The sequence below is a fragment of the Apodemus sylvaticus genome, chromosome 2 (genome assembly GCF_947179515.1).
Source record: "Apodemus sylvaticus chromosome 2, mApoSyl1.1, whole genome shotgun sequence".
Lineage (NCBI taxonomy): Eukaryota > Metazoa > Chordata > Mammalia > Rodentia > Muridae > Apodemus > Apodemus sylvaticus.
This window is the reverse complement of record NC_067473.1, coordinates 147,941,387-147,958,051: the sequence shown is the minus strand read 5'-3', so window position 1 is coordinate 147,958,051 and position 16,665 is coordinate 147,941,387. Positions and strand designations below refer to the sequence as shown.

At 39.3% G+C, this 16,665-nt stretch overlaps 1 protein-coding gene across 8 annotated transcripts in view; it reads right to left on the bottom strand.

Annotated features, from left to right (window-relative positions):
• Zfand4 (zinc finger AN1-type containing 4) overlaps positions 1 to 16,665 on the bottom strand; it is an 86,375-nt gene that overhangs the window by 26,544 nt on the left and 43,166 nt on the right. For all 8 annotated transcript variants that reach the window (XM_052174635.1, XM_052174634.1, XM_052174633.1 and 5 more), the window contains 3 exons: positions 13,626 to 13,773; positions 3,299 to 4,471; positions 2,673 to 2,727 (listed from right to left, as the gene is read on the bottom strand). In XM_052174635.1, coding sequence (XP_052030595.1) covers positions 2,673 to 2,727; positions 3,299 to 4,471; positions 13,626 to 13,773 — 1,376 coding nt within the window. The remainder of the gene's footprint in view (positions 1 to 2,672; positions 2,728 to 3,298; positions 4,472 to 13,625; positions 13,774 to 16,665) is intronic.

Sequence of the window (16,665 nt, the reverse complement as noted above, 5' to 3'; positions counted from 1 at the left end):
CTGTAAGATGGTACAACCACTTTGGAAATCAGTCTGGCGGTTCCTCAGAAAACTGGACATGAGACTTCCAGAGGATCCTGCTATACCTCTCCTGGGCATATACCCAAAGGATTCCCCGGCATGCAATAAAGACACATGCTCCATTATGTTCATAGCAGCCTTATTTGTAATAGCCAGAAGCTGGAAAGAACCCAAATGTCCCTCAAAGGAGGAATGGATACAGAAAATGTGGTATATTTACACAATGGAATACTACTCAGCAATTAGAAACAGTGATTTCACAAAATTTTTCGGCAAATGGTTTGATCTAGAAAATATCATCCTAAGTGAGGTAACCCAATTACAAAAGAATACACATGGAATGCATTCTCTGATAAGTGGATATTAATTAGCCCGGAAGCTCTGAATACCCAAGGCACAAATCACATAACAAATGACTCCCATGAAGAAGTATGGAGAGGGTCCTGATCCTGGAAAGGATTGATCTAGCATTGGAGAGGAATATAAGGATAGAGAAAAAGGAGGGAGGTGATTGGAGAATGGATGGAGAGAAGAAGGTTTATGGGACATATGGGGAGGGGGGATCTGGGAAAGGGGAAATCATTTGGAATGTAAATGAAGAATATAGAAAATAAAAATATTTTTAAAAATAACAAAAATAACAGGAAGCAACAATCACTATTCCTTAATATCTCTTTTTTTCCTTTTTTTATTTTCTATATTCTTTGTCTACATTCCAAATGATTTCCCCTTTCCTGATTCCCCCTCTCCATAATTCCCATAAGCCTTCTTCCCTCTGCCCATTCCCCAATCAACCCGCTCCCACTTCTCTATCCTGGTAATCCCCTACATTGCTGCATCAAATCCCCAATAAAAGACAAAGACTAACAGACTGGATGCATACAGGAAACACACCTCAGTGTCAAAGACAAACACTTCCTCAGAGTTAAAGGCTGGAAAACAATTTTCCAAGCAAAAGGTCCCAGGAAACAAGCTGAAGTTGCCATTCTAATATTGGGTAAAATCGATTTTCAAGCAAAAGTCATCAAAAAAGACACGGAAGAACTCTACTGATGAAAGGAAAAAATCGACCAAGAATTCTGAACGTCTATGCTCCAAATGCAAAGGCCTCACATTTGCAAAGACACTTTACTAAACCTCAAAGCATACATTGCACCTCACACAAAAATTGTGGGTGACTTCAACACCTCACTCTCATCAATGAACAGATCAGAAAAACACAAACTAAATATAGATACAGTGAAACTAACAGAAGTTATGAACCAACTGGATTTAACAGATATCTATAGAAGATTTCATTCTAAACCAAAAGAATATACCTTCTTCTCAACATCTCACCACACCTTCTCCAAAACTGACTGTATAATTGGTCACAAAACAGACCTCATCAGATATAAGATCAACCTGATCCCATGCCTCCTATCAGATAACTATGGAGTAAGGCTGGTCTTCAATAGCAACAAAAACAACAGAAAGCCCACATAAAGATGGAAGCTGAACAATGCTCTACTCAATGATAATGTAGTCAAGGAAGAAATAAGGAAAGAAATCAAAGACTTTTTAGAATTTAATGAAAATGAAAGCACCAAGAAGTTACATAGCCAATGAATTAAAACCTTTGATCTGGCAAAATGAAGAGCTACAGAGAACTAGTAATGGGTATGTGGACATAGTGCCCAACATGTCAATGTACGTAATGCTATGGAAATATACATTTAAAAGTGCCTAAAACCCATGATTGGTAGTACATGAATAGAATGTAGTATCTGATAGATTGAGGCAGGATGGTCTTGAACTTCAGGCCAGACTAAGACACATAGTAGGACCCTGACTCAAAAACACAGATTATTGAGCATGGCACAGTCGCACAAAGGCAGAAACAACACAATGGGAGTTCAAGAGCATCCTCAGCCTAGGCTGCACAGGGCCCTGCCTCAAACAACAACAAAAATACAGCTAAGAAGACTTTTTATGTGCACTGAAAACCTTTTAAAAATGTAAACAATGTGTCAGTACTTTGTATTCTTAGGCCTCACAAAGAAAAGGAAAGAACACAAATCCTATGTGTCTCTTAAAAGAAAACAAAAACAAAAAGTCTACACCATGGCAAACCTTTTTAAAACACCAGAGCTACAGAAAGCACACCTTGGCTGAGTTTACTGCCACTGGTCTGGGTATTAAAACACAAAGGGAGGAGATATTAAAGTCTTGCTTCCTTCCAAGGCATCCTCAGTGTGCAACCCCCGGAAGAAGGAGGTTGGTTAGAGCCACTTCTGCTGCTGTGTATAGAAAGGGCTGGACCTAGAGATTATCCTTGTCTTTGTTCAGAAATAATAATTTCATCAAAAGGAACTCATTACCACTCCACCTTGATATCAGACCAAATATTAAACACTCGTCAGGGCCCACCCAGCAGCCCCCTGTAGCTTTACAATGGCCAGCCTCTGGGGAAAGGTTAACTCTTCTATAATGTTGTCTTTTCACAGAGACATGAAATACCAACTTGAGATTGTTTATTTCCATTGTAGTCAGGTCACAAATTGTTTTCTGGAATGAACCATTTGGGGATATTTACCCTGCACATACCACAGCGTGCTCTCTTTCTATGTCCCCGTGAAAACTCAAGTGTGAAATGCAGAGATGTGGCTTACCTATTCTCTTCCCTGCTGCTGCAGTACTTCCACTCATTCCAATACCACGAGCAGACTACAATTAAAACACAGAACACCTGCTGAGGTGAGTCAATGCAGAACAGGCCACCGAGCATCAAATACTTTAGTGCTCTATTTCTAAAATGCAGGTGGGCACCCAACGTATATCTTATACTCTATTTCTATTTAAATACACTTGGAATCTAATCTCACTTCTTGTGCTTATTGCTTACCCATAAAAAAATAAAATTTGGTGGCTTGGGTAAGAGTCTGGATACTGCAATAAGCCTTAACAAAACTATGTTAAACTGAAAACTACACAATAGTAGTGAACAGGGCAGTAATGCTGGTGATTCCAGCACACAGGTGCTGGAAGCAGGACCAGAATTCAAGATCATCCTCGAAGTCTCAGGCCAGCCTGAGCTACATGAGAAACCTGTCTCAAAATATGAAAAAAAAATACGCATCAAATAGATTTCCTACAAATTAGACAAATATTTTAGTGAAATTTATGGGAAAAAATTCAATTGCAAGCATTTTTATTTACATAAATAAAACTTTTAACTTTGCAATAGTCATTCCATACACAACTAACTAGAAGAACAAACTGAAAAGAGAATACTTACTAGAAAAAAATCTGTAGGTTCTGACTGGGGAGAACTTTTCCTAATGTTTTCATCCTGAAAATGCTGGAAGTTTGTAGATAACCCAATTCCAGAGGCCCGAAGTCTGCCTGCCCCACGTGTGCTCTGCAAACTGTCTCTGCTTGCACTCCGTGCCAGGGAAGCCAAAAAGCCATTATTGTTTACACACCCAACAGGCTCTTTGGAAGCTTTGTTAGCCATTTCTGTAATATCTCGGGCTTCTATTTTAGAAATAACATCAGATCTTTTTCCAGGCGAATCGACTTTAACACCACGGAAACGAGCAGTCCTAGAGAAAGAAGAATCTGCTATGGTTCGGATGTCCAATTCCCGCAGGGTGTTTTGTGAAGCAGACGCTGAGGGGTTGCCTGACTCAAAACATTTTGACTGTCTCTGTGGCTTCACCAGAGAATTATGTAGTGACACTGGTGCAGCACAGAGAAGAGGTGACAGGAGTCTGTTCTTGTGAGAGCTGGGCTCTCGGCGGTTAAGAACTGCATTGTCAACTGGGTCACTGCTCAGCACTCTGGCCACGTGGCTCAGAGGCTGCTCCGCTGCCCTCAGTCCTCCATCACCTTTGGTGAGTGGGAACTCTGGAGTTACCTTCCCTAGCCCTTCTATACCACTGCTCTGCTCAGCACCATTTCCTTCTGCAAATGGAGCAAAAGCACCTACTTCTGGCAGAAGCAACTCATCAGCTACATATTCTTCTGACCGTGGAAACAAGACAACATCATCCTCATTATTAGATGACAAGTTTCCTGAAAGGTGCTTGGTCCGCCTAGGCAGGGATGATCCAAGATGAAGAATAGAATCTGCAAGCTCTTTGTCATTTTCCAGTTCTATATGGGTCAACTGAGGAAGCAGTCTGATGCTACTCGTGGAGTGAGACAGCATGTTAATCTCCCAATTATCATCATCCTTCAGCAGCTCATTCCTGAGAGATGACACTGGTCTATCGGCAGGGGCCTGAGCTGCAGGACTTGGGCCTGCATTCCTGGATGGTTCCGGGAGATATGCATTCCCAGAAGGTAAACAAGACTGCCCAATATGAGGGAGGACTCTTAGCAATCTGTGCCGGGCTGCTGCTGTAGAACTGCTGGTTGGCCGAGGAGCTATAGGTGGGCGAGGTTTTACCTTGACAACTTTCTTAGGCTACAAAAAAAGAGTGCACATGTAATTCCTCAACATAGTTACTTCTCTCCTTCAGCAATAATCAGTGGAGAAAATGTTACTTACCATTTTGCCACTCTGTTACCTCAATTTACAGTGCTCAAAAAAGCCAGGTGTGAGGACACACCTGTAATGCCAGCACTTGGGAGGCTGAAGCAAGTTGTCTGTCATGAGTTTGAGGCCAGCCTGCCTGGTTTACAGAATCCATTCCATGCAGCCAAGGCCACAAGATGAGTCTTCTTCTCAATACAAAACAACAATAAAATGCTTTAAAATATTAAAAATCTTAAGATTATGATTGAGAAGGATTTGTTATATTACTTTATTGAGCATAATCTGAGGATGTTAAAGAAAAATAATTTTGTTTTATTTTCCTCACAATTAAATCTTTCCAAGGCTTTTTATTAAGATGATGTTGCTTATGTGATATGGCATTCTTCCTGTAAGCTGACTGTGTAGATGTATGGTTGTGTGGAACTGAGAAAAAAAAAGCTAACTAGACTAAAGTGTGACCTGAGAAGGCTGTCCTGTACTAAGATGGTTTCTGTGGACTTGTATTTCAGGAAGGATTCCTACCCTAACCCGTCACAGTAGTAGTTGTGTGTCAGCTACTTCCACAACCAAAATGGTTTCTACTGAAAATCTCCTTTTCTTCTGAGTCAGAAATGTACAGATACATGCCTGGGGGAGCACACGCATAGGAACAAGAAAAGATCCTTTTTCTGAAATGGAAAGCAGTCCCTATGCAGAGTCACTAATGGAGTCCCCTGAGATGAGGTTTCACATGTGTTACCATAGCTCCCTGACAGAGAACTCAGGTCTGTCTTGTGATGACACTAGGAGCGGCCTCTATGACGCCTGTGCCTGCTTCGCCTGGATTTAGATCCGTTTGCTTTTCCCCATGGTAATTTTGCTTTTGTTTCCTTTTGCTGTACCAAGGATCTTAGTCACAGCACAACTGCAAACTGTACACATGCTCCTAAGGGGTCAGTGAACCAAGGACAGGATGTGTCCTCCCCGACACACATTAACATGTAAGTTATCACGGGAAGAGTGAAGCCGAGAGCTCAACGAAGCTCTTGAGCACAGGGATGGTCAGCAGACACCGGATGGGAGTCTGCCGACACGCCAGCAGCCTTGCCTGTAATAATGTACACTGAAAACTCAGTGGGACCAGTAGGGAAAGGGGAGCTGCAGCAGCTGCACAGACAGGAAGCCCCTCATAAAGATGAGCTGGCTCTTGCAGCCACTTTTACTCTGACGTCATTGTCTTGCCAACCTACAACTATATATTTACGAAAAATATATTTTTAAAAAATGAGATTGTTTTCTAGGTCTTATAAATCAACAATAGTTACCATAATCTAAATAACATATCCTCCCAAATAAACACACAGACATCCCAAGAGATCAACAATACAAGCAAAAGAAATTACCCATGACCCCAGTTGTCAACAACAGGGAGATAAAGAATACAAACTTCTAATTAGTGTAAGGGTGAAAACACTCAAATGTTGAAGGCTCATTTGTAAAGCTTATGTCTGTGATAACAAGCAAGGATGCAGAGCTTCGGGAGAAAAAAAGGTAGAGCTGACAGAGCAAAAGTAAAACTCACACCTGTGTAAATACTCCAATAGCTGGAATATGGGAAATGAGCTAGTTGAAGTCAAAAGGAAATAACCTGAAATTATAGATCTATGCTAACAGAATTTTATGGAAACTCTACTGTGCAGAGAGGGGTAAATTAGAAGGAAAAAGAATCCATTTAAGAAATTTTAACTGATGGTAAATAAAGAAATATGAAAAGGAAAGGTAGGACCCTAAAGAAAAAAATGCATAAATCATGGAATCAGAAAATCCACCTACTCTTCCCTGCAATGGGAGTGTCAGTGATTAAAAACCAAACACAAAAGAGCACCCTTGAAATAAGTTACCTCCCTACATAACATCCTTACTTTGTGTATTAGCCCATAACTCTTAATGCTTACCTAAATAACATTATAAGAAAAAGAACAGAAAAGGAGGAAACATATCTATATTAGAATAAAACAGAAAGTGAGAATCAGAACATTTTAGCGCATACAAATGCTCCCTTAACATAAAGTAGCAAAAGAAAACTTCACCACAGTATTCCAATCAAAATTAAATATCTTCAAATTGATATATGTATCTTTTATTAATGTGTGTTTATTTATGTGTGTATACAAGTACATGTGCAGGTACAAGGGTGTGCATGCATGTAGAGGTCAGAAATTGATAAGGTGTCTTCCTTTTGGAGTCAGCATCTCTTTCTGAATGTGGAGCTCACTAACTACATTATACTGACTGGCTGGTGAGCTCTAGGGATCTGCCTGTCTCAGCTGGGGTTACAGATGCAGGCCATGGTTTTGGAGATCTGAACTCAGGTCCTCATGCTTGCAAGGTGCTACTGTAGCCAGTGAGACATCTCCCTGGCCTGTTTTATTTGGAGAGAGGGTGAGTGAAGCCTGGCCCAGAACTCATGATCTTCCTGCCTCAGCTTCTGCAGTGTGAGGAATACAGAAGTGGGATATCATGCTCAGCTTTTGCAAATAATATTTGAAGAGTACATCAAAAGTCATGACCCCAACCAAGACAAAATGAACCAAAAAATGATAAGATAGCCAAACTTAAAATAATTAGTAAAAAAAAGAAAGAAAGAAATTCAGAATGATAATTAACCATAAGATGCCCAAAGAAAACCAGATTCAAGGAGACATTAATCATCAGTATTAAGAAAAGGTATAAAAATACCCGAAAGAATTAAAATAAAACAAAGAATTTTAAAAGATAACAGAACATAGTTACTATAAAATGAAGTTCCAATATATGTATAAAGGATTTCTAAGTCATATACTTTAACGACAAAAGCCAGGGCTGGAGATGTAGCTCAGGGTCACAGGCTTGCCTGGCCCATTGAGACCCAGATAGGGGACTGAGAGGGAAGCAGCATCAGAGGAAGGCATGAGCAGACAGAAGCTGGAGACTCACACATGGAGTCTGAGCACTCAGTGGGGTAAGACCCAGCCATGGGAAATTTAAAGCCAACCAAGGTACCTAGCAAGGACCCGACTGAAAAAATGAAATTTAATGTAAGGGGTGTGGAGATTTGAATAAGAATGGCTCCCAAACATTCATAGATTTGAATGCTTAGAGGGTGGCACTATTAGGAGATGTAGCATTCTTGCAGTAGGTGTGGCCTTGCTGGAGCCCACTGGGGGCTTTGAAAGCTCAAGTAGATCCAGTGTCATTCCCTCTTCCTGCTGCCTACTGATCCAGATGTAGAACTGTCAACCTCTCCTGCACCATGTCTGCCTCTGGGGCACCGTGCTCCCTTCCATGATGGTGAGAATGGACTAAACCCCAGAAAACTATAAGCAAGACCCAATTAAATGCTTTCCTTTATAAGAGTTGCCATGGTCATGGTGTCTCTTCACAGTGGTGGAATACTGACTAAGATAGAGAAATACATAACATTTTTTAAATGAGGTAAATTTACAAAGAGAAGTGGGGTGGTGAGATGCCTTTTCAACTGCAGTATAAAAAGCAAGGCAGCTGCAGAACAGTGTTAAAGCCTAAATGTTTCCTATCTAAATAAACTATCACTTGGCAAACTATAGAAATGATCCCTCAAAGTGCTCTTTAAATTATCACTAGTTTTGTTCTTAAGTTTTAGAGTTCTGAAAATTCAGTACTTACATATCTAACTTTTCCTTTCCTTGGAATTTATTAAGATATTCAACTAACCAAAATGTATGGGGAAAGTTTAGTAAAAAGACTCTGAGCAGTCATAGCATTAACACTAAAACATCAGTAGGGATATGGATGGAAAAATAATTAATGTTCTATTTCTTTAAAAGTAGAACTGCTGTTCATCTAAGCAATGGAGACAGAATAGAGAAAAGAGAAAGCCAACTAAGTTTCATGACTTCACTTAACTAGCATGCAGGAGGTAAAAAGGGTCAAGGCTGGGGCTGATATCACAAAAGCAAATGTTTAAGACACACCCACAGATAAAAACATAAATAAATAAACTTAAAAACAGAAAAAAAAAAGATGCTGTCCAGAAGCTGGGTGGAGGGGGGGTGCACGCCTTTAAGGAGGAGCTCTGTGAGTTCAAGGCCAGCCTGGTCTACAGAACACAAGACAGCCAGGGCTACACAGAGAAACCCTGTCGGGGGAGGGGGGTGAGGAGGACAATAAAAACCAACAAACAACAAACCGTCCAGGCCAGCAAGCATCACTCCCTGACCTTTATTATTAGCACAACAAAACTGCTACAGATACTTGTCAAATCACATAGCAAATGCTCCCTTAAGATGAAAAGAAACCTGTCATGGGTTTTCACGGATCATGGCTCTCATTCCAAAAGAAACCAAACTGACCAAAAAAGGGGGGGGGGGAATAATCACATCTCCATCTCCTTTCTAAGCAACCAATCAATAAGGTAGATCTTATAGATACCTGTCAAACTTTTATTCTGAAGTTAAGAGAATAATCTATCTTTTGAATATATATTGGACACACATGGAAAATATCAGATAATAATTAAATTCTAAACTTCAAAACTGTAAATGATATTGTCTGATTTCCATGCAATAAAACTAAAAATTAAACACAATAAAGTCAAGAAAAAAAAAAAAACAACCAAAACCTTCAGCCACCAAAACTTACCTAAATCTACTCAACCACTTTGGAGCTAATAAGAAAATTCTAAACTGAAAAATTGAAAATATTACCAATTGCTGTAATGTTTCTACTGACATATTGTATAAAGACTACTACTTTGTGTGGCATTTATGTCAAAGCAGTGTAAACTATATCTAATCATAGTGTAACTCAGATGAATTACAACTGAGAGATAATTTACAAAACAATGTGCTTCTACTCCTTAAACTATTGTCTTAGAGTTTCTATTCCTGTAAAAACATCACGACCAAGAAGCAAGTTGGGGAGGAAAGGGTCTATTCAGCTTACACTTCCACACTGCTGTTCACTAAAGGAAGTCAGGACTGGAACTCAAGCAGTCAGGAAGAAGCTGATGCAGAGCCCATGGAGGGATGTTTCTCACTGCCTTGCTTCCCCTGGCTTGCTCAGCCTGCTCTCTTATAGAACCCAAGACTACCAGTCCAGGGATGGCCCCACCCAAAATGCACCCCCTTGATCAATAATTGAGAAAATGCCTTACAGCTGGATCGCATGGAGGCATTTCCTCAACTGAAGCTCCCTTCTCTGTGATAACTCCAGCCTGTGTCAAGTTAACACACAAAACCAGCCAGTACAACTATCTAATATGACTGTCACTTGTTTACCAACTGCTGAGCCCGCCAGGCTCCAATGGCCAAGTCCAAACTCAAGAGTCATAGACAACCCCGATTAAACTTAGGAGTTACAACACAAAACAGACACAGGAGAGATTTGTGGGGAGGATGGAGACAGGAATGGTAGGGAATGAAGGGAGGGTTACTATGCATTGTGTACATGTGCCAAATTATCTAAGAATTGTGTGTGTGTGTGTGTGTGTGTGAAGCCAAAGTCCCAAAGAGGTATTTGTACCCATAGCATTCACAAGTCCACTGATAGGTGAATGAATAAACAAAACATGGGTACATACGTGCAGTCTAAAAAGAAAGGCGATTCTGACATGTGCTGTATACCATGGATGAAAATTAGAGATGTCATACTAATTAAATAATCTAACCACAAATACTCTATTTCCCTTATGTACAGTGTCTACAGTAGACAAATTCATAGAAATGGGAAATGGATGGTACTTAACAGAGGTTAAAGGGAAGGAAACAAGGAAACAGGCCTTAAGGAATGCCAAAATTCTCTTTTGTCAGAAAAGTTCTGAAGAGGAATTGAACAAAGATGAAAACATACTTAACAGGGTTACATGTGAAGACAATTAACGCTCACATGGTTGCACATTCCTGTAGTACTGACAGATAGGAGACAGAAAAAATTTAAGAATTCAAGGCCAGCCTTAACTACATAGTGGGTTTGGGGATAGCCTAGGCTATATGAGGCTCTGTCAACTAAATAAATAACTAAATAAGATGGATAGTAAATATTGGATATTTTACCATTATTTAATATAAAAATAAGTTAAAATACTAAGTGGGTGACTGTATCCTTTCTGAAATTCATTCAGTCTTGCTGTATGACAGAAAAGAACACTGAAAGTCACTTCCCTCGATGAATGAAACTCCTAAGGAAAATATTTAGAAACAACAAAAAAGCCCCAACACAACCGAGAGTGGGTCACACACCAGCAATGCAAAGTTATTTCCTAGTCCTAAAAAGTCACTCAGCCTTCATTACCACGATTATCTTATCCAATATATAATCTATTTTGACTTCTTTTTCTATTTCTTCATTGACCTATGACTTACTCAGAAGTGTTTTATTTTGAAATATTATATTTTTCCAGATATTTAGTATTGATTTCCAGATCTATTCTTTGTAAACCAGAGTATATTTGATTATTTGAATCTTTCTGAAATTTATTAGAATTTATTTTTGTATAAAATACTGTATTTTATTTTTTGTTTTTCTTCTTTCTTTTTTTGATAAATATTCTAACGTATTCACTTAAAGAGTAAAGCATATTCTGTTGACTGGTAAAGCACTGTACAGATGCCAACTGCATCAAGTGAGTTGACAATGGTCCTCAGGTCCTCTTGGGAACCTCGCCACTTCTCTGTTCTACCAGTTATGTTACGAGTAGAAATCTTTGAAGATAAGCATGAAGCTACTCCTTGAAGGCTTTGCTTCATATATTTCACAGTTCTATTACTACATAAATAAAAATTATAACCTAATTATTTTGGTCAAATGTTCTCCGTATGATTACAAAATAAGATCTTTACACACACTTATTTCAAAAAAGATGAATTATAGTTTTAAACAAGAGAGAAATAATCATCTAAAAGTTTAGGATAAAACCATGAAAGCATTATCTTCAAGACCTGTGATAGGAAAGTATGTCATAAAAATTATTAAATACTAATCATAAAAGCAAAACTGCTAAATTATAATACACTAAAATTAATAATATTCATTAAAAATAGGTGAAAGAGTAAGCCATGTATTATTAGAAACTATAAACCATCCATATGACACATAAGTATATATGTACTGTTGCTTTGAGATGGGCCTCATGTCACCCAGACTACATTCACGCATGCTACACTGAGGCTGACTCTGAATGAGGATGTTCCTTCACCTCCCAAGGCCAGGGATTATACAAATGCATCATTACACTTTTTAGATGTCTACAAACCAAGAAACAAAAGCAAAGTAACCTAATTTTAAAATGAGCAAAATATGTGGCGATGCACAAAAAAACAGAATTTTAACCAAATGAAGAGTCAATACTTTTTAAGTAAACATTAGTCATTATAAGAAAAATTATATAAAAACCAAGACAGGAACCTAACAATGGTGAAGATGAAAATAGTGATGATTGTAAGTGTTGGCAAGGAAAGGTCACAAACTGGAGACCTCCTGTTATTGATGGATTCCTACCTGCTTGTAAACCTATGCAAACCGTCACTGTAACTTCTGTTTGTCTGTTTTGAGACAAGGTCTCACTATGTAGCCTAAACTGGCATAGAACTTATTTAAGCAGGCTAACCTAAAATGCATGATCTCCTCCCTACACCTCATGAAGGATGCTGTGACACTCACCAAGTACCTGCTATACAACATAAAACAGCTTATCTTTCCTATGGCTCTAAATTTCAAAGTATACAATTCAAAAATAAAGTGCATGTGTCCATCAAAGAATGTATAAGCATGCTCCAAGTGGTTCCATTACTAAAAGCAGTAACTCCTGTCTGAAGACATCTATGATGTACTCATATACATGAAATAACTCTTTTACAAAAAAAAGAAGAAAAGAAAAGAAATAGCCATAACTCAAACACCTGAATGCTTATCATAAAGAGACACAAAAAGAGATCCACAATTAGTTTAAATAATATTTAAAATAAATGCAAAAGAATTTTTACATTTTATATTGAAGAAAATAGGCCAGAATTTTATAAAAGGCTGCATTGTCTATGTTTCTATTTATATAAAGTTTCATAGCAGACAAAACTTAGTTGTGAAAAAAATATATATATAGTCTTTATTTTAGGAAAGATTATGAAGGAATTTTTTTACAGAAAGAGGCAGGGGAACAAGGTGTGGCCATGCACTTTAATCTCAGCACTCAGAAGACAGAGGCAGGAGGATCTCTGTAAGTTTGAGGCCAGCCTGCTCTGTCTTTATAGTGAGTTCCAGTACAGCCAGGCAAACACATTGAGGGCCTACATTAAACAAACAAACAGAAGAAAAGAAAGAAAGAAAGAAAGAAAGAAAGAAAGAAAGAAAGAAAGAAAGAAAGAAAGAAAGAAAGAAAGAAAGAAAGAAAGAAAGAAAGGGAACTACTTTGAGTTATGTCTAAATAAGTGCATTTATCTGTAAACCTTCATCAAGCAGAGCCTAAATTTTACTATTATTATTATTATTTTAGGGGTGATTTGCCATGGCATACACGGGGAGGTCAGAGGACGCTTTCAGAAGTCAGTTCTCTCTCCTACCCCAATAGGGATAGGCCCCAAAGTTGAAGGCGTATGTGGCAAGAGCCTTTACGCTGGCAGCATCTACTAAAGCTAAACCGGTAAATATCCTCTAGGCATGGTGGGCACACACCTAGAATCCAAACATTCAGGCGACTAATGCAGGAGGATTGCCTGGAGTTCATGGCAGGTCTGGGCTACATACTAAGTTCTGGACCAGCCTAGACTGTGGTGTGACTTTCTCAGTGTCTGTAGATCTTGAAATCACATTTTAGAAGTAATTATTAAAAGATTAAACTATCTTTTAGTACCCTTTCCAAACTACAGTTCTGACATTTTAAGGATGAATTATGCTAAATGTGTATAACCTTTTCAGGTGTGTTCTGAGACTAAAAATCTAATATTCATTTGTCACATCCTAATAAATAAGTTGAGGCCAGAAACGTGCAATGAGTAACATTTTATAGTTTTCCACAGGCCCAGCATCCCTCAGCGCTGTGGCCCTGCCATGTAAGCTAGAGAAACGCGTGGCCCAGAGCCAACAGCTTCACCTTTTTGCTCAGGTTCATGGTCTCCATCTTAGCCTTCAGCAGCTTCATCTTATTCATAGTTATTGAGTTCTCAATGATCTGTTGCCCAGAAGGAGAAGGCTCAGCTTCTTCATCCTCATCTGTATACAAATTATACACAGAACCACCACTGCAAGGGAAACGATAGGTACTTAAAACATGTCTGACCCCTGCTGAGCACTAACAGTCTTATGTGCAATAGCAAGTACAGGGGTGGAGCACTAACTTTACTTTGTCATTGCAAAATAATAATAATAATAATAATAAAGTAAATGTCAAAACATTTCTCTGCCTAAACTGGATTCAAATGGGGTGCCTAGCTGAAGATGGCCTTGCTCTCTCTTCTAATCCTCCTTCCTCCACTTTCTGATTACTGGGATTACAGGCGCATGCCACCCACACCAAATTTTATGTAGTTCTAAGGATTGAATTTAGGGTTCTGTGTGTGCTAGGCAAAGGTGCTACATATTAAGTTACATATCCAGCACATTCAAAACATATTTTGGGGGTTAGGGTCAATGGTCAATGGGTAAATTTCTTGCTTTGCAAATGCAAGTACTCAAGTTCAGTTCCCAAAACCAAAGGTAACAAAACTGGCTTGTTTGCAGTCTTAGCATGGAAGGCACAGACAGGCACATACCTGAGGCTGCGGGTCTACCCCGCCCATAGAGCTTTAAGCCAAAACTATCTCAAAAAAGAGGGTGAGTAGCTCTTGAAGAACAAACCTCAGGTCTACTTGTGGTCTCTAAATGCAAGAGCACACATAAACCTACACAAACACACATCAACAACAACAACAACACACACACACAGACACACACAGACAAACACACACACACACACACACACATTTCTTAAGAAAAAACACCTGGGAAAGCACTGCATTTCGATTTAACACCTTTGAACTGCTCCAAGGTCACTGAAGCACAGAGACAGCACTGTGCCCTGGGTGCTTGCTCTATCAGGCATTCCTCACAGATTGTTTCTTTACAAAATGTACAGGGTGCATATTATATCCCCTTTTATAAATGGAAAACTGCAAGAAAGAAGTGATGGGCCAACAAGAAGATCGGGGTGGGGGAGGAGCTTGCTTGCCACTAATACTGATCACCTGAGGCCAATCCAAGCACCCATAGGGTGAAAAGAGAAAGCTGTCTTTTTACCCCCAGAAGAGTGCAGTGGTATGCACATACCCCACCGCCAGCACTACTGAATGAAATGTAAAAGCCCAGTGTGGTGATGCAGCCTTAAATTCCAGCACTCAAGAGGTGGGAGCAGGCGGATCTCTATAAATTTGAGGCCAGGCTAGCCTATATACTGAGTATGAAACAAGCCAAGGCTTCATAGTGAGACCCTGGCTTGTTTATTTAAAAAAAATTTTTTTTAAAAAAAGGAGCTGATCCTTTGCTACAGCTCTCCATACCCAAATACCCACCTGGAGACATCAGAACACAGAAACCGAGGAGCAGCCTGGGATAGGATCTTTTTAGTTTCCATGTGTGCCCAGAGCTGATCCTGCGCTACAGCTGTCCATTTCCAAATACTGCCAGGGGAGAGCTGGTCTCCCAGGAGTGCTGACACACCTGTGAGTACAGGTAAGACAACCACTTCTGCTCAAATTCCTGGCCCAAGAGAGAGCCACCCAGAGCCATTAGGACACAGGAACCAAGGAACAGGATCCTTCTGGTTTCTGTCTGCACCCTGGAGTGACCCTGTGTCACAGCTCTCCATACCCAAATTTGTCCCAGAGAGATCTGGTCTCCCAGGAGTACTGACACACAGGCTTACAGGAGAAACAAGGCACAGTCAGAGACAGCAAGAACAGCTAATGCCAGGGATAACCAGAAGGTGAGAGGCAAGTGCAAGAACATAAGCAACAGAAACCAAGGCTACTTGACATCATCAGAACCCAGTTCTTCCACCACAAGCGAGCGCTGGATACCCCCAACCAGAAAATCAAGACTCTGATTTAAAATCACATCTCATGATGATAGAGGACTTTAAGAAGGACATAAATACAGGAGAACACAGGTAAACAGGTAGAAGCCCTTAAAGAGGAAACACAAAAATCCCTTAAATAATTACAGGAAAACACAACCAAACAGGTGAAGGAATTGAAAAAAAAAAGCCATCCAGGATCTAAAAATGGAAATAGAAACAGTAAAGAAATCACAAAGGGAGACAACCCTCGAGATGGAAAACCTAGGAAAGAGATCAGGAATCATAGACACAAGCATCACCAACAGAATACAAGACATAAAAGACAAAATCTCAGAGGAAGAGATACCATAGAAAGCATTGACACAACAGACCAATAAAATGCAAAATGAAAAAAGCTCCTAACCCAAAATAGCCAGAAAATCCAGGACACAATGAGAAGACCAAACCTAAGAATAACAGATATAGAAGAAAGTGAATATTCCCAACTTAAAGAGCCAATAAATATCTTCAACAAAATTATAAAAGAAAACTTCCCTAATCTAAATAAAGAGATACTTATAAACATATAAGAAGCCTACAAAACTCCAAATAAATTGGACCAAAAAAGAAACTCCTTCCATCACATATTAGTCAAAATACCAAATGCACAAAACGAAGAAAAAATATTAAAAGCAGTAATGGAAAAAGGTCAAGTAACATATAAAGGCAGACCTAGCAGAATTACACCAACCAAACCTTCTCACCAGAGACTGAAAGCTAGAAGATCCTGGGCAGATGTCATACAGACCCTAAGAGAACATAAATGCCAGCCTAGGCTACTATACCCAGCAAAACTCAATTACCAAAGATGGACAAATCATGATATTCCAGGACAAAATAAAATTTACACAATCTCTTTCTACAAATCCAGCCCTACAAAGAATAGATGGAAAACTCCAACACGAGGAGGGAAACTACACCCTAGAAAAAACAAGAAAGTAATCTTTTTTCAACAAACCAAAAAGAAGATAGCCATACAAACATAAATCTACCTCTAGCAATAAAAAATAACAGGAAGCAACAATCACTATTACTTAATATC